This window comes from Engystomops pustulosus, chromosome 1 (assembly GCF_040894005.1).
Source record: "Engystomops pustulosus chromosome 1, aEngPut4.maternal, whole genome shotgun sequence".
Lineage (NCBI taxonomy): Eukaryota > Metazoa > Chordata > Amphibia > Anura > Leptodactylidae > Engystomops > Engystomops pustulosus.
In genome coordinates this window covers 165953534-165979533 of record NC_092411.1, presented here as the reverse complement: position 1 = coordinate 165979533, position 26000 = coordinate 165953534, and the positions used below count along the sequence as shown (strand labels likewise).

The following is a 26000-nucleotide window of genomic DNA, read 5'->3' as shown; positions in this document are numbered from 1 at the left end:
CTCCTAGCGGCAGAAGTGGTGGCGAAACTAGCTCCAGATATACAAAAAGCTTTGGAATCATCCATACAAACAGCAGTGCAATCGCTCCAAAAAAAATTTACACAACAGGCTAACCAGCTATTAGTAATGGAGCAGAGTCTCGGACACAGAAGACTCGCAAGAAACAACGAGACGCAAGTTGGAGGAAGTCTCCCTTGAAGTTAAACGCATGAATGATAACATAGATGACATCGAAAACCGTTCCAGGAGAAATAACTTGCGACTGGTGGGGCTACCAGAATCGATTCCCCCAGGGGATCTCCAAACCTTCTGTGAACTGGAACTCCCAAAAGCCTTGGGCATCACGGGCAGATGCAGGGTGGAACGGGCTTACAGATTAGGCCCAGATCTGAAACTCACAAATTCACAACTTACCACCAGAGATCTGGAAACGCTACGGCCTAGGCAAGTGATCATGTGCTATTTGGACATTAATGACAAAACTGACATCATAAGGGCATTTCGCCAACGCACTCGCCCCTTGGTATTTAGAAATTCCAAACTGCTTCTATTCCAAGATTACTCCACAGAGGTCACCAAGAGGAGAAGAGCTTTCAGCCAAATTTGCACAGCACTAGTGGAGAAACGTATACGATTTCAACTGGCATTTCCTGCAACGCTGAAAGTGTTCTATGAAGATGGCGCAATGGGGTCCTACACAACACCAAAATCAGCAGAAGATGCATTAATGAAACACCGTGTTCTCACAGCATCCCAACTCCGAGCGGGAAGAGGAAGAAGAGAAACTTCACCATCACCTCACAAGGGCTCGAGACGTCGGATGCGCAGCCGTGATTCCAGGTCCCCTTCTCCGGAGGCTGGATTGAACTTTCCTAGATCGCTCAGGAGAGAATGATTCGGGACTGCCGGAGCTGGTGGGGTAAGACGGCACATGCCGAGAAAAGAGAATGTAATCCAGAGTATTTAAATACGTTGGACATGCTACTTACACCTTAATTGAACATTTCTTTCTAACACAATACCCCACCACCTCACACAAGTGAAACATGGAGGTGCATAATTCATACACATCCCACTGGTCAGAACGCATAAGTCAACTGGCCACAACACCACACTTGCGTTCGCCGAACATAGGCGGTTCCAGATATTAATGCCGGGAGCTCCAGGTGCTTCTCTTACCCCGAAAAAAGAGAAGTCACACAGCCCAGAGGGTGATAGAGACTGTATTCCCTCATAGGCTTAAGTTGGGTGCTGAAAAGGCACTAGTTTTACTGTTGTAGTTTACTGACTGTTAAAGTGTTTGTATGTATTGGTATTTTGCCATTAAGCTGTACCTGTTAAACAATTTTAGAGATGTTAAGCAGATGTTAGATGTGAAATGCCCTGGGGGGGGCCTTGTCCAAAAATTGCGGGAAAAGGGAGCTCACCATCGATCTGCCCCAATACAAACAATAAACCAGCTCCAGTACCATGATAGCATCATAACAAGCAAAGTATGAAAGTTATAACATGGAATGTTAAGGGACTACGTTCCCCACAGAAACGCACAAAAATTTAGAGACACCTAGGGCGGGCACGACCAGATGTTGCCCTGCTACAGGAAACCCATTTGGAAGATGAGGACTTTAAGCGCCTCAAGAAATTTTGGGTAGGAGAGGTGGTGGGCTCCCCTGCGCGAAACCGTAAAGCAGGCGTCTTGATCCTATTACATAAGAATTTTACTGGGAAAATTGTCAGCCAGACACATGACACAGAAGGCAGATGGGTTAGTCTCCAGATAGATTATCAGGGAGAGACATGGTCTATCTACAACATATGTGGTCCCAACGAGGCAAACGGGCCCTTTTTTGATCAACTTACTATTACTCTTTTAAACGACAGCAATGAGCTGAAGATACTAGGGGGAGATATGAATGCGGTCTCATCCACAGCCGAAGACCGTAAACGCACCCACGCCACACAGCAGGTAACACGAACAGCAGTACGCCCAAATGATCAGACACTGACCAACTTTCTTCATAAGACAGGATTAAGTGATGCCTGGCGTACAATGCACCCTGATGCTAGGGAATTCACACATTACTCCCACCCTCATGAGAGCTGGTCACGCATAGATTACTTTCTCCTCTCAGAAAAGACCAGCAGGCGTCTGCTGGCAGCGGAAATTGGAGACCTACCTATCTGACCACTCCCCAGTACAAATTGACCTCCATAAAATGTACCCTAAAGGCACTGACATTTTGTGGAGGTTTCCCTCTTACATGACAAAAGACGACGCATTTATACAATTGCTTGAGGGGTGGTGGACCGAGCACGAATTTGAAAATGGGGCACACATAGAGGAGCCAGGGAAATTCTGGACATCAGCCAAAACAGTGATCAGGGGCAAGCTTATGGCCTATGGTGTACAACTAAAAAAGAAAATAGAGGCCCAATATATCAAAGCCAGCGCCACACTACGCTCAGCCTACACAGCATATTTGAATGACAACACCCCAATAAACAAACAGACATGGGAAGACACTAGAGCAACATATGAGACCTGGCTAGATAGAAAGGAGGAACAATATCGCCAACCTTTCGAAGCAGAGCTTTTCAGATATGGGAACAAATCGGGGCGCATGCTAGCGAAACTGGCTAAAGGTTGTTATAAACCGACCCACATCAACACGCTGGGTACATCATCAGGTCAGTTAGTCTCATCCCCAAAAGAGGTAAATACCACGCTTAAAGAATTCTTCTCCAACTTATACACAGATGTGGTGGTAGGGTAGGGAGAGGCGCACCAATATCTGGCAAATATTAACACTCCACGACTAACCCAGTCCCAAATAGATATCCTAAATGCAGACATCACATCAGAAGAAATAAGCAGAGCCATCTCCGATCTAAAAAATGAGAAAGCACCGGGCCATGATGGGTACACGGCAGAATTTTATAAAGCACTCAGGAGTAAAATCCTGCCAGTTCTGACAACATACTACAACGATCTGCTCAGGGGAGAATCACTTCCTTTACACTCTAAAACAGCACATATAAAGTTGCTACCCAAGGAAGGGAGGGACCAGTTAAATCCGGGCTCCTACCGCCCCATATCCCTCATCGACCAAGATGTGAAACTAGTGTCAAAAATCATGGCAGATAGACTGTCACAAAAAGTCCAATATATATGTTTTAAAACCACTTAAAAAGTGTACAAGTACACATATATACAAAAAACGGAGTGGATCCGAGCCAGTAACGAGGACCCACTCACAGCCACAGGTGTGTGCAGAGCACAGCAGTATGAGCAAATTTCTTACAATAGATATAAACAGCAGTTCAGGTAAGTATGCCTAAATGGAGTCCTATAAAGTGCGTTGCTATATAGTATCCAATGTGAACAACAGTATTATAAAAGTAACATCAAATCATTAAGGTAGACATAATGGAAATGAAACACATGGATACACAAAGTAAGACGTCCAAAAATCCAACACCGGACAAAGACCATAGGCACATCAGATGTGAAATTCAAGCTAGAGTAAATGGAGGAATGCTAAGAAGTAAACCTGTGGCTGGAGGCACCCCACGCGTTACGTCGCCTGATTGCGACTTCCTCAGGGGTAAGTGCCTACAGACCCGTGGAGCCTACCTTAAGAGTCCCAGAGATGCACCTCCGCACCAATCGCTAGCGTTTGTCCAGTACCTGCACCTGTGTGGGGTACAGGCACGTGATCGGCAAATGCCGGTAAAGCTATCGCGAGATTTGAGGTCCAATGCGCGCATGCGCATAAATCACAGATAGAAACTTCCAATAATAGGGTAAGAAGATCTATTATGCGCGTGCGCGCCACAATTGGCCTGATCATCGGTAACATGGTTCGGTAGAGCGGCGAATTATGCGCAAGCGCGTGCGCCAAAAACTAAGTTAAAGTGATCCATTATGCGCATGCGCGCCTCATTTGGATAGTTTGTAAATGCTGTCACTAGATGCAACTATGTATTATGCGCAAGCGTATATATCTCAAAGAGGACTTAAACAGATATATAAGTGCGAGCTAACGAAGGTAAGTATTGTAAAGTAAAATCTAAGAGGGAAGTATCACAACGCTCAGCATTTAGAATCAACACTGTGTAGATTGACAAAATCAAACAATAAGTGAATAAGATATAAAAAACTAAAAAGCTCTTTGAAAAAGTACACAAATCAAAAAAAATTTTTGAAAAAGTTTTTTTGTTCAAAAAATGATGAATCATAACATTACATCTAATCAAAAAATCGAAGTGCCCAAAATCACTGAAAAACTAAGTATTTTACTACTAATATACAAGGAATATTAAACGTGCAATATACAAGAGCACTCCCACAAATGGACAGTGAAAAGTAACCACTACAATAAAGTAGTAAGATGAATATTGACTAAAACCGTTGGAAGGTAAGGTAGCTGAAACTCTGAGACACAAAAAAGTAAGGCAGGCTCCACGGGTCACATATCAACCAGTACAAACAACGTGATTCACGCGGATACACATATATTGAGGACAAAAATAACACTCTAGTGTAGAGATATAATTCGGTATTTAGGACAAGATCAAATTAAGTTAGAGTAATAATCCAGTGGACTGGCGAAAACGTGATGGACAGCACAGGGGCTGGAGACCCAGAGCGGTCCCCAACCTGGATCTATAGAGGAAAACATTTTCAAACTGATGTAAAGCCTTTAAGAGAATTAATAGGGTGCTGCCATTAGAAATTCAGCATCATGGATATGCACATGAAGCCTTGGTAAAGCATAGTATTCAAATCCCAAGGGTCAGCACGGTCCGTCTCCAGGGATTCGAGTAAATTCATGGACCAATGGGTTCAATCGGATCTTCTTTGACATCCCTATTCGTCGGAAACACGAGGTTGTTCTAAAGGGCTGAGGTCACCAAGAGAAGATATCAGATGTATAACTCCTATCGAAGAAAAAATCTTTTGGTAAGTGATAGAAATAACAAGACAAAACCTGTGGGTCCTCGTGGATCCACCATAGTGTGAATAGAGAAACAAGTGTAAATACAATACCACAATTTACAAATAAATGTGACAAAAGCAAAAGGTGTGAAAGACAGAGTGTGGAAGCGTGCGATGAACCAATATAGGGGGGCCAGAAGAGTCCCATGACTACAAGGGGACCAGAGTGGTCCCAAGTGAAAAGAGGGTGAGGAAGTAAAACATGAATGAATGGTAAACAGTGAAATAGAATGCCCGAGCCTATGGGTGAACATGCCCACGGCTACAAAGACGTGTATAGTTCCCAGTGTATAGGAAAGACAATAAGAGAGAAACCCACACGCAGAGTGACCAAATCAAAGATAGAAGATATCAAACTTACCAATTCGGTGCTGTAGGGTGGAACAATGAATTTGGTGGGTAGAACCATTATCTCTGTTTGTAAAACCCTGAAAAGAGAAGATCTGAATTAATCCCCTGAGGGGCCAGGGAGCCCAAGCTGTAGATCCAGCGGGCCTCCCTTCTCAATAGTTCTGGAACCGGGTTTTCGCCCCTAATAGAGGGTCGTACAATGTCAAGGCCAACTACCAGTATACCCCGGGTCTTACCTGAATGTTCCCGTCGAAAATGTGTGGCCACCGTTGAGAGGGTTTTGCCTTGACTGAAGTGAAAATTGGCATTCAAAATACTCGAAAGGTGCTGTTGCACCCTCTTCCGCAATTCCTGGGTGGTCTGACCCACATACAATTTCCGACAAGGGCAGATCAAAGCATAAACTACATTTTTAGATTTACAGTTAATGTAATTTCGTAGTAGAAAAATTTTTTGATCTGTAGAACTCTGGATTTCCTTGCACGTTTTCATCAGAGGACAAACGGAACACCCACCACATGGGTGGGAACCAGTCAATTTCAGTCCTCTCCCCAGTGGTTTCCTGGGTCTCTGGTAGTGACTTGAGGTAAGTTTGTCCTTGAGGTTTTTAGCTCTCTTGGCAATAAGGCACGGTTTTTCAGAGATCAGATCACACAGTTTAGGTTCAGCCAACAGTATGTTCCAGTTTTTATTCAGTATGGTCCGTATATCTTTCCATTGGTTGTTGAAAGGGGACCCACAGGTTTTGTCTTGTTATTTCTATCACTTACCAAAAGATGTTTTCTTCGATAGGAGTTATACATCTGATATCTTCTCTTGGTGACCTCAGCCCTTTAGAACAACCTCGTGTTTCCGACGAATAGGGATGTCAAAGAAGATCCGATTGAACCCATTGGTCCATGAATTTACTCGAATCCCTGGAGACGGACCGTGCTGACCCTTGGGATTTGAATACTATGCTTTACCAAGGCTTCATGTGCATATCCCTGATGCTGAATTTCTAATGGCAGCACCCTATTAATTCTCTTAAAGGCTTTACATCAGTTTGAAAATGTTTTCCTCTATAGATCCAGGTTGGGGACCGCTCTGGGTCTCCAGCCCCTGTGCTGTCCATCACGTTTTCGCCAGTCCACTGGATTATTACTCTAACTTAATTTGATCTTGTCCTAAATACCGAATTATATCTCTACACTAGAGTGTTATTTTTGTCCTCAATATATGTGTATCCGCGTGAATCACGTTGTTTGTACTGGTTGATATGTGACCCGTGGAGCCTGCCTTACTTTTTTGTGTCTCAGAGTTTCAGCTACCTTACCTTCCAACGGTTTTAGTCAATATTCATCTTACTACTTTATTGTAGTGGTTACTTTTCACTGTCCATTTGTGGGAGTGCTCTTGTATATTGCACGTTTAATATTCCTTGTATATTAGTAGTAAAATACTTAGTTTTTCAGTGATTTTGGGCACTTCGATTTTTTGATTAGATGTAATGTTATGATTCATCATTTTTTGAACAAAAAAACTTTTTCAAAATTTTTTTTTGATTTGTGTACTTTTTCAAAGAGCTTTTTAGTTTTTTATATCTTATTCACTTATTGTTTGATTTTGTCAATCTACACAGTGTTGATTCTAAATGCTGAGCGTTGTGATACTTCCCTCTTAGATTTTACTTTACAATACTTACCTTCGTTAGCTCGCACTTATATATCTGTTTAAGTCCTCTTTGAGATATATACGCTTGCGCATAATACATAGTTGCATCTAGTGACAGCATTTACAAACTATCCAAATGAGGCGCGCATGCGCATAATGGATCACTTTAACTTAGTTTTTGGCGCACGCGCTTGCGCATAATTCGCCGCTCTACCGAACCATGTTACCGATGATCAGGCCAATTGTGGCGCGCACGCGCATAATAGATCTTCTTACCCTATTATTGGAAGTTTCTATCTGTGATTTATGCGCATGCGCGCATTGGACCTCAAATCTCGCGATAGCTTTACCGGCATTTGCCGATCACGTGCCTGTACCCCACACAGGTGCAGGTACTGGACAAACGCTAGCGATTGGTGCGGAGGTGCATCTCTGGGACTCTTAAGGTAGGCTCCACGGGTCTGTAGGCACTTAGCCCTGAGGAAGTCGCAATCAGGCGACGTAACGCGTGGGGTGCCTCCAGCCACAGGTTTACTTCTTAGCATTCCTCTATTTACTCTAGCTTGAATTTCACATCTGATGTGCCTATGGTCTTTGTCCGGTGTTGGATTTTTGGACGTCTTACTTTGTGTATCCATGTGTTTCATTTCCATTATGTCTACCTTAATGATTTGATGTTACTTTTATAATACTGTTGTTCACATTGGATACTATATAGCAACGCACTTTATAGGACTCCATTTAGGCATACTTACCTGAACTGCTGTTTATATCTATTGTAAGGAATTTGCTCATACTGCTGTGCTCTGCACACACCTGTGGCTGTGAGTGGGTCCTCGTTACTGGCTCGGATCCACTCCGTTTTTTGTATATATGTGTACTTGTACACTTTTTAAGTGGTTTTAAAACATATATATTGGACTTCTTGTATTTGTATATTGAAATAAAGTTTTTGGAATTTGTTGCCTATACACACTTGCCTTTTTCTTTTTGATTTCTAGCTCATCATTTGAGTGTGTTGGCTTTGTTGGTACACCTTATTGTGTATTTATACACACCCCATATTGTTTTGGTTCTAGATAGACTGTCACAATTCATGCCATCATTAATAAGCAAAGCTCAGGTGGGCTTTATTAAAGGCGGCAGTGACAAATGTTAGGAAGGTACTAACGGTTCTAGATAGAGTGCAGTCCACAGCCGGGGGAACACCCAGTCTTAGTGACGCTGGACGCTGAAAAACCCTTCGATAACATCAGGTGGCCCTGGCTGTGGAAGACACTGGAAAAATTTGGTTTCTCAGGGAAATTTTATGGATTCATCAGAAACCTATATAATGATCCCAAAGCATGCATCCACACCCCGGGATTCCTGTTGGACACATTTAAACTACAAAAAGGCACTCGTCAAGGTTGCCCATTATCTCCGCTGCTTTTTGATTTAGCACTGGAACCACTGGCAAGAGTATTGGAGGACACAGACCTATATAGAGGTATAAGGGTGGGAGAACAGGAAGTGAAACTAGCTATGTTCGAAGACGACATACTTCTCTTTCTTTCTGAACCGGCCCAAGAACTCCAAAAGGTACTAGACCACATAAGAGAATTTGGGAGTTTTGCAGGCCTACATATAAACATAACAAAAAGTGAAGCCCTTGACCTCTGCGCACACCACAGAGGGCCCGACTGGCCCCCTGATAATATTGACATCAAGTGGGCACATGCACATATAACATACCTGGGGATACGAATAGGCAGATCACCAAGTTCGATATATTCTCTCAACTACCCACCACTCATAACCAAAATTCTAGCAGAATTAATGCGCTGGCAACAACTTCCTCTCACAATGTTGGGTAGATCTTTAATGCGTGCGGTCGCACTTCGATGGTGGGTGCTATGCTGGATTAGGGATCCCACCCCAATGGTATTGAAGAGTAAAGTAATCCAAGCACTCCTTAAGGTAATTTTGTATGCCAGAAAGTGATATTTATTTACAGATTATTGATCACCAATCTGTAAATAAATATCACTTTCTGGCATACAAAATTACCTTAAGGAGTGCTTGGATTACTTTACTCTTCAATGTTGGGTAGATGTCACCTAATAAAAATGATCCCGTTCCCCAGACTCCTGTATCCACTGCAAACCATACCAATATTATTAAAGCATTCTGATGTAGACAAACTCATGAAAGCATTCCAGTCCTTCATAAGGAGGGGGAAGAGACCCCGGGTAACAGCCCGAAAACTTATGCTGAATAAATCAGAGGGGGGAGTCAATCTGCCCAACATTAGGGGCTATAACTTGGCGCGCCTCTTTCGCCACGTAATAGATTGGGTCCATGCCACTAACAAATTCTCTAATGTGGAACTAGAAACAGCCCTCGCAGCGCCACATGATTTAGTATCACTTTTACACACAAAATACAATAAATGGCCAACAATGGCAAAGGCCTCGGTAGTATTGAGAGACACATTGATAGCATGGAAAGAATTGCGCAAACTATACTCTCTCCCCTTCCTCCTCTCTAAGCACATGCCCCTATGGAAACATAAAGAATTCACCCCAGGCACTGAAAGCGCCCTATACAGACCGTGGAAAGAAAAGGGAATTAGGAAAGTAGGAGATTTACTCCACAAGACTGAACCAAGATGGTTGACGGAAAAGGAGCTGCAGGATAAATACACACTGACTGGGTGCATATCATTTACATACCACCAATTACACCATTTTCTCAGGGAAAGAGTAGCTGATGTAACAAAAGAGGCTTCAGAGACTTCCTTTACATCCTTCATGGGGACCCCACAGAGTATTCGATCCATTTCCTCACTGTACACAAGCATAAAAACACAGTTGCTTAAAGGGACCCAATTACAAGAGGGAAAATGCTGGGCTAGAAAGTTCCCGGAAGTCTATGAGGGTAGCATGAAGGGATGGGCCAAAGTCAGAAAATGTGTGGCGAGCGAACAATGGAGGGAAACCTTTTTTAGGATTTTACATCACGCCTACTATGGTTTCAACATACCCAAGACACCTTCCAAACCCGATAGACTAACAGCATGCCCGAAGTGCTCCGAACCAAATACACACCTCTGTATTTGCGATCACTCGCAAAACTACTGGCAATCAATCAAAGAACATATCCATACTCACTGGAAAGTTAACTTACATATGGACCCACTGCTTTTTCTCTTTCATATTGAAGAGGGAGGGGACGATCAAGAAGAGGATTACAACATTCGCTTAGACATTCATGCCCTACTATTAGTAGCAAAACGATGCATAATGAATAGAGATGAGCGAGCACTAAAATGCTCGGGTACTCGTTATTCGAGACAAACTTTTCCCGATGCTCGAGTGCTCGTCTCGAATAACGAGCCCCATTGAAGTCAATGGGAGACTCAAGCATTTTTCAAGGGGACCAAGGCTCTGCACAGGGAAGCTTGGCCAAACGCCTGGGAACCTCAGAAAAGTATGGAATCACCACGGAAATGGACAGGAAACAGCAGGGGCAGCATGCATGGATGCCTCTGAGGCTGCTTAATCGCACCATTATGCCAAAATTATGTGCAACAGCATGGCCATGACAGAGTGACCGAATGAGGCTAGATGGCATCTAAAACATCCAATAATTGACCCTAACACTATAGGGGACGGCATGCAGAGGCAGAGGCAGCAGTGGCAGGCTAGAGAGTCTCATGGCGACATACCCGAAATGGACTCAGGTTTCACCAAAGGAGGTGAAATGATTTCCTATGTGAACAAAAGGTTGACGGTATATTTAGTCGATAACACAGCATGGTGGCGACATAGTGACCAAGTTCCATAACGTATCTGGTGAAACACCCGAAAAATGAGCCTGACACAGCTCTTTTGATAAGGGGACAACATGTGGAGGCAGCCATGGAGACGACTTCCATGATTAAGAGCGACAGTATGGGGCATTCATATTGCGCTGCTATGATTGCAACTTCAGGTCTCCAGCATGGCGGCAACAGATGGGCCGAGTTCCACTATGTATCTGGTGAAACACCTGAAAATTCTGCCTGACACAGCTCGTTTGATAAGGGGATGATGTGCTGCATATCCTCTCGTGCTCCAGCGTCTGGGGTATAGAGAGTTGAAATGAGACATTGGTGGACGCTGTGGAGGATCGTGGAGGCAAAATGGACAGGAAACAGCAGGGGCAGCATGCATGGATGCCTCTGAGGCTGCCTAATCTTGGGATGGAGCTGGCGGTCCACTGCCAGGCGAGCTTTCGCCTGTCCAAGCCCCTGTCTCTCGGCTCCTCCCCACCCAAAATGGGCCTGGGGGCCAGAAGCGTTTACTTTGAAAAAATTATAATTTTCAAAGCAGGCCGGGTCGTTTGAATATTTCACCTAGGAATAATGGAATAGCATAGTGGTTCTATTTTTAATTGTTTTTACGGAAATGGTTCCATGATTAAGAGCGACAGTATGGGGCATCCATATTGCGCTGCTATGATTGCAACTTCAGGTCTCCAGCATGGCGGTGACAGATGGGCTGCGTTCCACTATGTATCTGGTGAAACACCTGAAAATTTTGCCTGACACAGCTCGTTTGATAAGGGGACGATGTATGGAGGCAGTGAACTAGTAGTAGATTAAAGGTGCTGCAGTTAAAACTATGTTAGTTGGATCTTGAGATGGAGCTGGCGCTCCGCTGCCAGGCGAGCTTTCGCCAATCCAAGCCCCTGTCTCTAGGCTACTCCCCAAACAGCACTTCTAAGAACCTTTTGTATAAGATCAAGCGTAGTAGCGTTCTTATAAGTTTAGGATATGGCGGGTGAGGGGAATGTAAACAGATGCGCAAGAAGCGCTGAAATAATATTGGTAAATGATAAAAGTTTGCCAGTATATTTTGTGGATTACACAGCAGGGTGGCGACAAAGTTAACAAGTTTGATGTGGAAGCCATGAAAACAACCCAAAATTCTGCCCGACACAGCTCGTTTGATAAGGGGACGATGTATGGAGGCAGCTATATGGACGACTTTTGGAGGCAGCTATGGCGATGACGTATGGAGGTAGCAATGGAGACAACGTGTGGAGCCAGCTAAAAAGACGACATGTGGAGGCTGGTATAGAGACAATTTAATTTGGATAGTGCCTGTATGTGGCAGTCCAAAAAAGTTTTCAAACCAGAGGAGCAGGTAGGTGGTCCTCCAGAAAAATTAAATAGATTTAGTGCCTGTATGTGGCACTCCCAAAAATTGCTTAAAACAGAGGACCGGGTAGGTGGCCCTCCAGAAAAATTAAATACATAGAATACTATAGCTAGAGCCAGTTGGCCCTGGCAAAAAATAGCCAGTTTCCTATGCTTTAGTGTACAAAGAGGAGGAGAAGGAGAACAATGAGGAGGAGGAGTGCATACATTATTCAGGTTGAGCTTCTTTCACCTGTTGGAGAATGAAAATCCGGAGAAATCCAGGCTTTATTCATCTTGATAAGCGTCAGCCTGTCAGCGCTGTCAGTCGACAGGCGTGTATGCTTATCGGTGATGATGCCACCAGCTGCACTGAAAACCCGCTCGGACAACACGCTAGCGGCAGGGCAGGCAAGAACCTCCAAGGCGTACAGCGCCAGTTCGTGCCACATGTCCAGCTTTGAAACCCAGTAGTTGTAGGGAGCGGTGTGATCATTTAGGACGATGGTATGGTCAGCTACGTACTCCCTCACCATCTTTCTGTAAAGATCAGCCCTACTCTGCCGAGACTGGGGCAGGTGACAGTGTCTTGCTGGGGTGACATAAAACTGGCAAAGGCCTTGTAAAGCGTACCCCTGCCAGTGCTGGAAAAGCTGCCTACTCGCCTACTCTCCCTCGCTACTTGTCCCGCAGAAGTACGCCCTCTGCCGCTAGCGCTGTCAGAAGGGAAATACTGTTTCAGCTTGTGCACCAGGGCCTGCTGGTATTCATGCATTCTCACACTCCTTTCCTCTCCAGGGATGAGAGTGGAAAGATTTTGCTTGTACCGTGGGTCCAGAAGAGTGAATACCCAGTAATCGGTGCTGGAATAAATTCTTTGAACGCGAGGGTCACGGGATAGGCAGCCTAGCATGAAATCTGCCATATGCGCCAGAGTCCCAACGCGCAAAAATTCACTCCCCTCACTGGCCTGACTGCCCATTTCCTCCTCCTCCAACTCCTCCAACTCCTCTTCTTCTGCCCATACACGCTGAACAGTGAAGGACTGAACAATGGTCCCCTCTTCTGTCTCGCCAATATTCTCCTCCTCTTCCTCCTCATCCTCCTCCACCTCCTCCGATATGCGCTGAGAAACAGACCTAAGGGTGCTTTGGCTATCAACAAGGGAATCTTCTTCCCCCGTCTCTTGTGACGAGCGCAAAGCTTCCGACTTCATGCTGACCAGAGAGTTTTTCAACAGGCCAAGCAGCGGGATGGTGAGGCTGATGATGGCGGCATCGCCACTGACCATCTGTGTTGACTCCTCAAAGTTACTCAGCACCTGACAGATATCAGACATCCACGTCCACTCCTCATTGTAGACTTGAGGAAGCTGACTGACCTGACTACCAGTTCTGGTGGAAGTTGACATCTGGCAGTCTACAATCGCTCTGCGCTGCTGGTAAACTCTGGATAACATGGTTAATGTTGAATTCCACCTCGTGGGCACGTCGCACAACAGTCGGTGAGCGGGCAGTTGGAGGCGGCGCTGCGCTGCCCTGAGAGTGGCAGCATCTGTGCTGGACTTCCTGAAATGTGCACAGATGCGGCGCACCTTTGTGAGCAAATCAGACAGATTGGGGTATGTCTTGAGGAAACGCTGAACTATGAGATTTAACACATGGGCCAGGCATGGCACATGTGTCAGTCTGCCGAGTTGCAGAGCCGCCACCAGGTTACGGCCGTTGTCACACACAACCATGCCTGGCTTCAGGTTCAGCGGTGCCAGCCACAGATCAGTCTGCGCCGTGATGCCCTGTAATAGCTCTTGGGCGGTGTGCCTTTTATCGCCTAGGCTCAGCAGTTTGAGCACCGCCTGCTGTCGCTTTGCAATGGCACTGCTGCTGTGCCTAGAGCTACCGACTGATGGCGCCATGCTCACGGATGGTAATTATGGAGGAGGAGGTGGAGGAGGGGTGGGAGGAGGAGGAGGCATAGTAGGCCTTTGAGACCTGGACCGAGGTAGGCCCCGCAATCCTCGGCGTTGGCAGTATATGAGCAGCCCCAGGGTCAGACTCGGTCCCAGCCTCCACCAAGTTAACCCAATGTGCCGTCAGCGATATATAGTGGCCCTGCCCGGCAGCACTCGTCCACGTGTCCGTGGTCAGGTGGACCTTGTCAGAAGCGGCGTTGGTCAGGGCACGGATGATGTTCACTGACACGTGCTTGTGCAGGGCTGGGACGGCACATTGGGAAAAGTAGTGGCGGCTGGGGACCGATCAACGAGGGGCGGCCGCCGCCATGAGGTTTCGAAAGGCCTTGGTCTCTACCAGCCTATAGGGCTTCATCTCCAGGCTAAGCAACTTGGAGATGTGGACATTGAGGGCTTGGGCGTGTGGATGGGTTGCGCTATACTTCCTTTTGCGCTCCAGCGTCTGGGGTATGGAGAGCTGAACGCTGGTGGATGCTGTGGAGGATCGTGGAGGCGAAGATGGGGTTTTCGCACGGGAGGTGTTTGGGCCGTGGTCCTGGGTAGGGGGCTGACTAGCAGATGACACAGGGGAAGGAGCAGTGGTGTGCCCGGCCGGAGGTGAACGGGCTTGGTGCCATTGAGTGGGGTGTTTAGCATTCATATGCCTGCGCATACTGGTGGTAGTTAAGCTAGTAGTGGTGGAACCCCTGCTGATCCTGGTTTGGCAAAGGTTGCACACCACAGTCTGTCGGTCATCCGGTGTTTCTTTAAAGAACCTCCAGACTTCTGAAAATCTAGCCCTCGCCACGGGAGCTTGACTACCGGCAACATTTGGCACTGATGCACCAGCTCTGGCCCTGCCTCTCCGTCTGGCCCCACCACTGCCTCTTCCAACCTGTTCTGCTATAGGACTCGCCTCCGTCTCAGAAGCACTGTGTTCACCCGGCCTATCAACCCAGCTTGGGTCTGTCACCTCATCATCCTCCGATCCCTCAGTCTGCTCCCCCCTCGGACTTCCTGCCCTGACAACAACTTCGCCACTGTCTGACAACCATGTCTCCTCATCGTCCGACACCTCTTTACACACTTCTTCCACTACGTCAATAATGTCATCATCACCCACAGAATGCGACTGGTGGAAAACCTGGGCATCGGAAAATTGCTCAGCAGCAACCGGACAAGTGGTTTGTGACTGTGGGAAGGGTCCAGAAAACAGTTCCTCAGAGTATGCCGCTTCAAATGCCAAATTTTGCTGGGAGGGGACAGACTGGGGGGAAGGAGGCTGAGGTGGAGGAGCCGGAGGAGTGCTGATTTCGGTGACATGGGTGGACTGCGTGGAAGACTGATTGGTGGACAAATGGCTAGAAGCATTGTCCGCAATCCACGACATCACCTCTTTGCACTGTTCTGACTTCAACAGTGCTCTACCACGAGTCCCAGTAACTTGAGACATGATGAACCTAGGGAGTGTAGCTCTGCGGTGTTCCCCTGCTCCCTCATCAGCAGGTGGTGTCTCACCCCACCCAGGACCATGGCCTCTGACCCCTGCAGTAGTTGGACGCCCACGTCCACGCCCTCGTCCTCTACCCCTAGATCCACTAGTCTAGAGGACTAGTCTACTTCCAAATTAAAGTGTAAACTTTTAATTTTTTTTTTGTGTGTTTATTTTTTTTTTTTTTTTTTTTTAACAAAACGATGCTTTCCTATTGCTATGGCTAGTTTCTAACCTACACTGACAGCACACAACTGGATTTTGTGCTGTGCCTGATGAGTTTGAGCTATAAAATGAAATAAAGGTAAAAAAAAAAAAAAATCAGCAGACTCTGCCTAATTCTAATCAAACCCCTAATAAATTGTCCCACTTCGGTGTTTGAGGTGGATATGCGTGTCACTAAGAGCTAAACACAATGGTCGCAGGTCTCCCAGCAAATTCCTCACAATATGGTACTAGCTGCACTACTAATGCCAGCAAGCCCAGCCACAAGCAAACCAAAAAAAGGAAAATATAACACTATTGTAGGCCTAAGTAAGCCGTTGGGGTTCTCCTATGGCTATTTTGTAGCCGACACTGAAAGCACACTGCTTTGCAAGATGAGTTTGAGCTATAAAATGAAATAAAGGTAAAAAAAAAAAATAAATCAGCAGACTCTGCCTAATTCTAATCAAACCCCTAATAAATTGTCCCACTTCGGTGTTTGAGGTGGATATGCGTCTCACTAAGAGCTAAACACAACGGTCGCAGGTCTCCCAGCAAATTCCTCACAATATGGTACTAGCTGCACTACTAATGCCAGCAAGCCCAGCCACAAACAAACAAAAAAAAGGAAAATATAACCCTATTGTAGGCCTAAGTAAGCCGTTGGGGTTCTCCTATGGCTATTTTGTAGCCGACACTGAAAGCACACTGCTTTGCAAGATGAGTTTGAGCTATAAAATGAAATAAAGGTAAAAAAAATAAATAAATCAGCAGACTCTGCCTAATTCTAATCAAACCCCTAATAAATTGTCCCACTATGGTGTTTGAGGTGGATATGCGTGTCACTAAGAGCTAAACACAACGGTCGCAGGTCTCCCAGCAAATTCCTCACAATATGGTACTAGCTGCACTACTAATGCCAGCAAGCCCAGCCGCAAGCAAACAAAAAAAAGGAAAATATAACGCTATTGTAGGCCTAAGTAAGCCGTTGGGGTCCTCCTATGGCTATTTTGTAGCCGACACTGAAAGCACACTGCTTTGCAAGATGAGTTTGAGCTATAAAATGAAATAAAGGTAAAAAAAATAAATAAATCAGCAGACTCTGCCTAATTCTAATCAAACCCCTAATAAATTGTCCCACTTCGGTGTTTGAGGTGGATATGCGTGTCACTAAGAGCTAAACACAACGGTCGCAGGTCTCCCAGCAAATTCCTCACAATATGGTACTAGCTGCACTACTAATGCCAGCAAGCCCAGCCACAAGCAAACAAAAAAAAGGAAAATATAACGCTATTGTAGGCCTAAGTAAGCCGTTGGGGTTCTCCTATGGCTATTTTGTAGCCGACACTGAAAGCACACTGCTTTGCAAGATGAGTTTGAGCTATAAAATTAAATAAAGGTAAAAAAAAAAAAAAAATCAGCAGACTCTGCCTAATTCTAATCAAACCCCTAATAAATTGTCCCACTTCGGTGTTTGAGGTGGATATGCGTGTCACTAAGAGCTAAACACAACGGTCGCAGGTCTCCCAGCAAATTCCTCACAATATGGTACTAGCTGCACTACTAATGCCAGCAAGCCCAGCCACAAGCAAACCAAAAAAAGGAAAATATAACGCTATTGTAGGCCTAAGTAAGCCGTTGGGGTTCTCCTATGGCTATTTTGTAGCCGACAATGAAAGCACACTGCTTTGCAAGATGAGTTTGAGCTATAAAATGAAATAAAGGTAAAAAAAAAAAAAAATCAGCAGACTCTGCCTAATTCTAATCAAACCATTAATAAATTGTCCCACTTTGGTGTTTGAGGTGGATATGTGTGTCACTAAGAGCTAAACACAACGGTAGCAAGTCCCCCTGCAAATTCCTCACAATATGGTACTAGCTGCACTACTAGTGCCAGCAAGCCCAGCCACAAGCAAATAAAAAAAAAAATGTATAACGTTATTGTAGCCCTAAGAAGGGCTGTTGGGTTCTTGTAGAATCACTCCTGCCTAACACTATTCTAATAGAACACCCTAACGCTTTCCCTGACCAGCAGCAGCTCTCTCCCTAGCGGCATCCAGACACAGAATGATCCGAGCAGCGCGGGCAGGGGCTAGTCTATTCCAGGGTCACCTGATCTGGCCAGCCAACCACTGCTATAGACGTGTAAGGGTACCACATCATGCTGGGTGGAGTGCAGAGTCTCCTGGCTTGTGATTGGCTCTGTTTCTGGCCGCCAAAAAGCAAAACGGCGGGAGATGCCATTTTCTCGAGCGGGCGAAGTATACGTCCGAGCAACGAGCAGTTTCGAGTACGCTAATGCTCGAACGAGCATCAAGCTCGGACGAGTATGTTCGCTCATCTCTAATAATGAACCATTGGATTCAACCGTCCATACCCACTGTTACTGAAGTAGTATCACAAATTAGAAATCTGGTTAGGTTAGACTGACTGGAAACCCTACGGCATAAAGAAAAGCAGGCCAAAGGTTTTTTCAGAAAATGGAAAATGTTTATTACCACACATATGTCAAGGGCAGAAATTATAGAACTAGTCACACCATTCCATCTAACTGAATGGTACAACACACAATTTCTAAAAGGCACATTGGGAGCTCTACAAATATAATATCCAGAGTGGTCACACCACAGAGAAACAATGCTCCCCCTCCCCCCCCACGATAGACCAAGCAGTGGGTCCTAGCAATATAGTGAGAAGCGTAAATAAATCAACAAACCCCCCCCCCCCCCAGGGATATCCGCAGCCTTTACTTGCAAGGTATCTCATGTCATTTCATGCGTTATTCTGTATGATATTTCATCTGTAATACCGGAGAACGTATTAAGATCAATGATATTGGAGCGTCAGCTCTGCCTCCAGCAAAAGGAAAGGTGTTTGAATTTAAGTTTTTCTTTTTCTGTTATGTATTGAAAACCAAATAAAATGTTTTTCAAAAAAAAAAAAAGAAGGTTCACAGACAGAGTCCTCTTCATATACACCAGGGGGGGGGGGGGGTTGTATGAAGCATTTGCGATTATAAAAGCAACTATGCCACCTCCATGACATGTGGGCGTGAACACAAGACATTTTAAGGTAAGGAAAAGCAAACAAGAAAAGAATCAATTACTGTTTAAAAATTCATAATTTAGATATGGAAAAAGTGTACCTCAGAAAGATATAGGGGCAGATTTACTTACCCGGCCCATTCGCGATCCAGCGGCGCGTTCTCTGCGGTGGATTCGGGTCCGGCCGGTATTCACTAAGGCAGTTCCTCCGACGTCCACCAGGTGGCGCTGCTGCGCTGAAAAGCATCCGGATGCCCTGAAATTCACCAAGCCGGACAAAGTGAAGGTAAGCGTGTCCCAAGCGACACATTTTCGGTTTTTAAATGCGGCGGTTTTTCCGAATATGTCGGGTTTTCGTTTGGCCACGCCCCCCGATTTCCGTCGCGCGCATGCCGGCGCCGATGCGCCACAATCCGATCGCGTGCGCCAAAATCCCGGGGCAATACATGGGAAATCGGCGCAAATCGGAAATATTCGGGTAATACGTAGGGAAAACGCGAATCGGGCCCTTAGTAAATGACCCCCATAATTTCATACAGGATCCACATACAGGTAAATGGGACATAAAGAAAACTCCTCTCAACATTATCTTAAAGTATCGCTATGCATTTAATAAATATACAGACTGATTATATCATAAAAATATGAAATGAAGGGCTATAGGGAGGAAAATAGCACATTGCATGAACACATGAAAAAGCCAATCATTGGTTACTAGAGATGAGCGAGCACTAAAATGCTCGAGTGCTCGTTACTCGAATCAAACTTTTTCCGATGCTCAACAATTAAATTTGGATAGTACCTGTATGTGGCAGTCCAAAAAAGTTTTCAAAACAGAGGACCGGGTAGGTGGCCCTCCAGAAAAATTAAATACATAGAGTACCTGTATGTGGCATTCCCAAAACATTTTTAAAACAGAGGACCAGGTAGGTGGCCCTCCAGAAAAATTAAATACATACAGTACAATAATAGCTACAGCCAGTTGGCCCTGGCAAAAAAATAGACAGTTGCCTCTACTTTAGTGTACAAAGAAGGAGGAGAATGAGGAGGAGGAGTGCATACATGAGAATTATTGAGGCTGAGCTGTTTTCACCTGGTGGAGAATAGAAATCATGAGAAATCCATGCTTGATTCATCTTGATAAGCATCAGCCTGTCAGCGCTGTCAGTCGACAGGCGTGTACGCTTATTGGTGATGATGCCACCAGCTGCACTGAAAACCCGCTCGGACAACATGCTAGCGGCAGGGCAGGCAAGAACCTCCAAGGCGTACAGCACTAGTTGGGGCCAGATGTCAAGCTTTGAAACCCAGTAGTTGTAGGTAGCTGTGTGATCATTTAGGACGATGGTATGGTCAGCTACGTACTCCCTCACCATCTTTCTGTAAAGATCACCCCTACTCTGCCGAGACTGGGGACAGGTGACAGTGTCTTGCTGGGGTGACATAAAACTGGCAAAGACCTTGTAAAGTGTATCCCTGCCAGTGCTGAACAAGCTGCCTTCTCACCTTCTATCCCTCACTACTTGTCCCGCAGAGGTGTGCCCTCTGCCGCTAGTGGTGTCAGATGGGAAAGACTGTTACAGCTTGTGCACCAGGGCCTGCTGGTATTCATGCACTCTCACACTCCTTTCCTCTACAGGGATGAGAGTGGAAAGATTTTGCTTGTACCGTGGGTCCAGGAGAGTGAATACCCAGTAATAGGTGCTGGAAAAAATTCTTTGAACACGTGGGTCACGGGATAGGAAGCCTAGCATGAAATCTGCCATATGCGCCAGAGTCCCTACGCACAAGAATTCACTCCCCTCACTGGCCTGACCCTCCATTTCCTCCTCCAATTCCTCTTCTTCTGCCCATACAAGCTGAACAGTTAATAAGGACTGAGCAATGGTCCCCTCTTCTGTCTCGCCGACATTCTCCTCCTCTTCCTCCTCATCCTCCTCCACCTCCTCCAATACGCGCTGAGAAACAGAACGGAGGGCGCTCTGGCTATCAACAAGGGGATCTTCTTCCCCCCGTGTCTTGTGACGAGCGCAAAGCTTCCGACTTTTTCAACGAAGAGCTTTTCAACAGGCCAAGCAGGGGGATGGTGAGGCTGATGATGGCGGCATCGCTACTGACCATCTGTGTTGACTCCTCAAAGTCACTCAGCACCTGGCAGATATCAGACATCCATGTCCACTCCTCATTGTAGACTTGAGGAAGTTGACTGACCTGACTAGCAGTTCTGGTGGAAGTTGACATCTGGCAGTCTACAATCACTCTGCGCTGCTGGTAAACTCTGAATACATGGTTAAAGTGGAATTCCATCTCGTGGGCAAGTCGCACAACAATGTGCACAAATGCGGCGCACCTTTGTGAGCAAATCAGACAGATTGGGGTATGTCTTGAGGAACCACTGAACTATCAGATTGAGCACATGGGCCAGGCATGGCACATGTGTCAGTCTGCCGAGTTGCAGAGCCGCCACTAGGTTACGGTCGTTGACACACACAACCATGCCTGGCTTCAGGTTCAGCGGTGCCAGCAACAGATTGGTCTGCGCCGTGTGCCTTTTATCGCCTAGGCTCAGCAGTTTGAGCACCATCTGCTGTCGTTTAGCGACGGCACTGCTGCTGCGCCTAGAGCTACCGACTGATGGCGCCATGCCCACGGATGGTAATTCGGAGGAGGTGGTGGAGGAGGGGTTGGAGGAGGAGGAGGCATAGTAGGCCTGAGAGACCGTGACCGAGGTAGGCCCCGCAATCCTTGGCGTCGGCAGTATATGAGCAGCCCCAGGGTAAGACTCGGTCTCAGCCTCCACCAAGTTAACCCAATGTGCCGTCAGTGATTTATAATGGCTGTGGTTCGGTGGAGCTTGTTAGAAACGGCTTTGTTCAGGGCACAGATGATGTTGTCTGACACGTGCTGGTGCAGGGCTGGGACGGCACATCGGGAAAAGTAGTGACGGCTAGGGACCGTATACCGAGGGGCGGCTGCCGCCATGAGGTTGCGAAAGGCCTTGGTTTATACCAGCCTATGGGGCAGCATCTCCAGGCTCAGTAATTTGGAGATGTGGAAGTTGAGGGCTTGGGCGTGTGGGTGGAACTGTATTTCCTCTTGCGCTCCAGAGTCTGGTGTATAGACAGCTGAACGCTGCACATGGAGACATTGGTGGACGCTGTGGAGGATCGTGGAGGCAAAGGTGGGGTTTTTAAAGTGTTTGTGCCGGGGTCCCGGGCAGGGGGCGTAATAGCAGAGGCAGCAAATGACACAGGGGAAGGAGCAGTGGTGGGCCCGACCGGAGGTGAACATCCTTGGTTCCATTGAGTGGGGTGGCACTCAAATGCTAAATACTGGTGGTGGTTAAGCTAGTAGTGGTGGAACCCCTGCTGACCCTGGTGTGGCACAGGTTGCACACCACAGTCCGTCAGTCATCCGCTGTTTCTTTAAAGAACCTCCAGACTTGAGAACATCTATCCCTTGTCATGGGAGCTTCACTACGTGAAACATTTGGCACTGATGCACCAGCTCTGGCCCTGCCTCTCTGTCTAGCCCCACCAACTGCCTCTTCCATCCTGTTCTGGTATAGGACTCGCCTCCATCTCAGAACCCCTGTCTTCACCCGGCCTATCAACCCAGCTTGGGTCTGTCACCTCATCATCCTCCGATCCCTCAGTCTGCTCCCCCCTCGGACTTCCTGCCCGGACGACAACTTCACCACTGTCTGACAACCATGTCTCCTCATCGTCCAACACCTCTTTACACACTTCTTCCACCACCTCAAGAATGTCATCATGACCCACAGACTGCGACCGTTGGAAAACCTGGGCATTGGGAAAGAGCTCAGCAGTAACCTGAGAAGTGATTTGTGACTCTGGGAAGGGTCCAGAAAACAGTTCCTCAGAGTATGCCGGATCAAATTCCAAATTTTCATGGGAGGGGGCAGACTGGGGGGAAGAAGGTTGAGGTGGAGGATCTAGAGGAGTGCTCACTTGGGTAACATGGGTGGACTGCGTGGAAGACTGACTGGTGGAAAAATGAATTGAAGCATTGTCCGCAATCCACGACATCACCTGTTCGCACTGTTGTGGCCTCAACAGTGCTCTACCACGAGTCCAGTAAGTTGAGACATGAAGCTAGGGAGTGTAGCTCTGCGTCGTTCCCCTGCTCCCTCATCAGCAGGTGGTGTCTCAACCCGCCCAGGACCATAGCCTCTGACCCCTGCAGTAATTGAATGCCCACGCCCTCGTCCTCTACCCTTAGCCCTCGGGTTCAACATTTTCCAAATCTTAGTCTATTTTATAGACAAAAGAGAAATGTAAACTGTAAATTTTTCTGGGGGTATTTTTTTTTTGTTTTGGATTTATAGAAGAACAAAACGCGCAGAAGAAATCAGACTGCAACCTCAGAAGATGATTGCTATATCTAGTTTCTAACCAACACTGACAGCACACAGAAGGATTTTGTACTGTGACTTTCACTTTAACTTTTGAAAAAAAAAAAAAATTCGGCAGACTGTGCCTAATTCAATCAAACCCCCAATAAATTGTCCCACTTAGATGTTTGAAATGGATATGTGTGTCACTAAGAGCCAAAAATAAAGTTCGCAAGTCTCCCTGCAAATTCGTCACAAAAGTGTAGTAGCTGCACTACTAGTGCCAGCAAGCCCAGCCACAAGCAAATAAAAAAAAATGCTATTGTAGCCCTAACAAGCAGCGCGGGCAGTAGCTAGTAAATTCCAGGGTCACCTGATCAGGCCAGCCAACTACTGCTCTTGACATGTAAGTGTACCTTGTGATGCTGGGTGTACTGCAGAGTCTCCTGGCCTGTGATTGGCTCTGTTTTTGGCCGCCAAAAATCAAAACAGCGAGAGATGCCATTTTCTCGAGCTGGCGAAATATTTGTCCGAGCAACGAGTAGTTGCGAGTACGCTAATGCACGAATGTGCATCAAGCTCGGATGAGCATGCTCGCTCATCTCTAATCCTAACATGTGAAGAGTATTTCAACCATATTTGTCCTCTAAAAATGGAACAGATCCCTCTCCCTTCAAAGCGCAACCCTGTGCGTACAACAGGGTATAATGTTGTACTGTCCGTACAACAGTGTATAATTCTAAAATGGGTATTGGCATACTCTGGAGCAATTGCACCCAATAGCGTGAGATGCATTTTACTTTTTAACCCCTTGTAAAGATGTACATTTTAGTGCTCAATGAATATATTAATTTCTAAAAGTTTTTTTGAATATTTTTAGGGGTGCAGTTTCTAAAATGGTGTCATTTGGGGGGGGGGTTCTATCATCTATATGATAAAGTCACTACTAACTAAATTGATCCCTCAAAAAATAGGAATGGATGATTTTCAGAAAGTTGTAAGTCTCCTAACATCCTCAAATAAAGAAAACAATGGAAAACGTTACTTATCAATTTATTTTGGTGATATGACATTTTTTGCCGAATTGCCATTTTTATAACACCTTAGATACCACCTATACCACCTAAAGTGTTCCAAAGTTTATCACCACGTAAAGTGACACATGTCCCATGTCAGGAAGGTGCAAAATGGCCATGTTTTTAAGGGGTTAAAGAGCATAGCTTTTAAAATGGGCTCACTTATATTGGTTTTACTGTTCTGGGATCTCAGTATGAGACTGTGACATAGACCTGAAATATAGTACAGAAAAATCTGCCCTCTAAAACTATTTCTTTCATAAAGCTTTACATTCAGTAAATGTTGGTTGTCAAGTTATTTTGGTTTTATGACTTTGTGTCATAAATGTAGAAAATTTTGAATTTTTAGATATTTCTGAATTTTCAGTTTCTTTCTTAATTAAATGCAAAACACATCACCCACATTTTTCAACTAACAAGAGGTTCAATATATCATGAGAAAACAATCTCAAGATCACTTGGATATGTTAAATGCAGAAGTTATAACTGCATGTCAGATTTGAAAAAAACAGCCTTTGTCAGAAAAGTGAAGATTGAGAAGGTTGTTAATCAGGGATAATAATAAATTGAATCAATGTCTTAAATAATGAAGGACATAGTACTTTTTATTAAAATATGGATGTTACATTAAATCATTACTTTAAAACTTGACCTTCATCTCCAACCTTCATATTTTGCAGATTTTCATTGTGCAAACAGTTCTGCAGCAACATAAGAATGAACTTATGGAAAAAGAAATCCCTAGAAACACAGAAAAACTGCTTCTGATATTTCTCAGAGTGGCAACCTGGAATCAGATTTTAGATCCTTGGGTTTATATCCTTTTTAGAAGAGCTGTTTTAAAGAGAATTTACCCCAGTTTAAATTCACGTCCCTCAGTTGTGTCATTGTATCCAACACTGACCATTTCCTTACGTCGGAACTGTCGCTGTGAATCAATCAATAATTAATCTAAGCATTGTTGACAACTCTTATTCTGTACCCTCTTGTATAATATCACATGTCATATTAAATATAGTCAATTATGGTTATTCTAGTAACGATTTTTTGTTTCTGAGAAGTATGTTCTCCAGAAATTATTGAAACTTTTCGGTACTAGCTGTTGCGCCCACCACTTTGTGAGATTCCTCAATAAAATACTAAAAAAATAGGCAAATGCAAAAGGGTAGTTAACTGGTGTTAGGAGATTTTAATATCATTCCCAATGGCACCTTAGATATCACCTCCTTGAGAAAAAGGACTTCTACAACCTTTGACCCATGACTCTATGATATGTTTAGATGCTTACATGCTTCCTTTAGGGAGTATGCCTTTTATACCCCCATTCACCAATCCTTTTCTCAAAAAGACCTGTTTCTCGCTAAGAGGAGTGTTCTATCCTTAGTTAAAGATGCCATCCCCATCCTATCCCGGACCCTGGCGCAACAACATCTTCTTGATATCTCTCCCTATGCATAGAGAATTAAAGATGCATTATATATCTTTAGTGAGTACATTAGAGACATTGCTATATTTTCCCTGAGTTCACGAAAGACCGCCAAGCCTCCAACGGGTCCAGGAGGGGATTGGTGACTCTCATGTCAGTGATGGAGACCTCTTGAATGCCTTTGGATGTGGAAAAAGCATTCAAAAGGATCAACTGGCAACTTGTTTTCTCTGCACTTCACAAATTTGACTTTATAGTCAAGGATTTTATTGCAGATAGGGTGACT

General features: G+C 45.4%; 1 protein-coding gene across 1 annotated transcript in view; it reads left to right on the top strand.

Annotated features, from left to right (window-relative positions):
- TBXA2R (thromboxane A2 receptor) overlaps positions 1-25282 on the top strand; it is a 30225-nt gene extending 4943 nt beyond the window's left edge. Inside the window, exon 2 of the mRNA XM_072126583.1 lies at positions 24969-25282. Within this exon, the coding sequence (XP_071982684.1) occupies positions 24969-25238 (270 nt within the window). The 3' untranslated portion in view covers positions 25239-25282. The remainder of the gene's footprint in view (positions 1-24968) is intronic.
- The last annotated feature ends 718 nt before the right edge of the window (positions 25283-26000 follow it).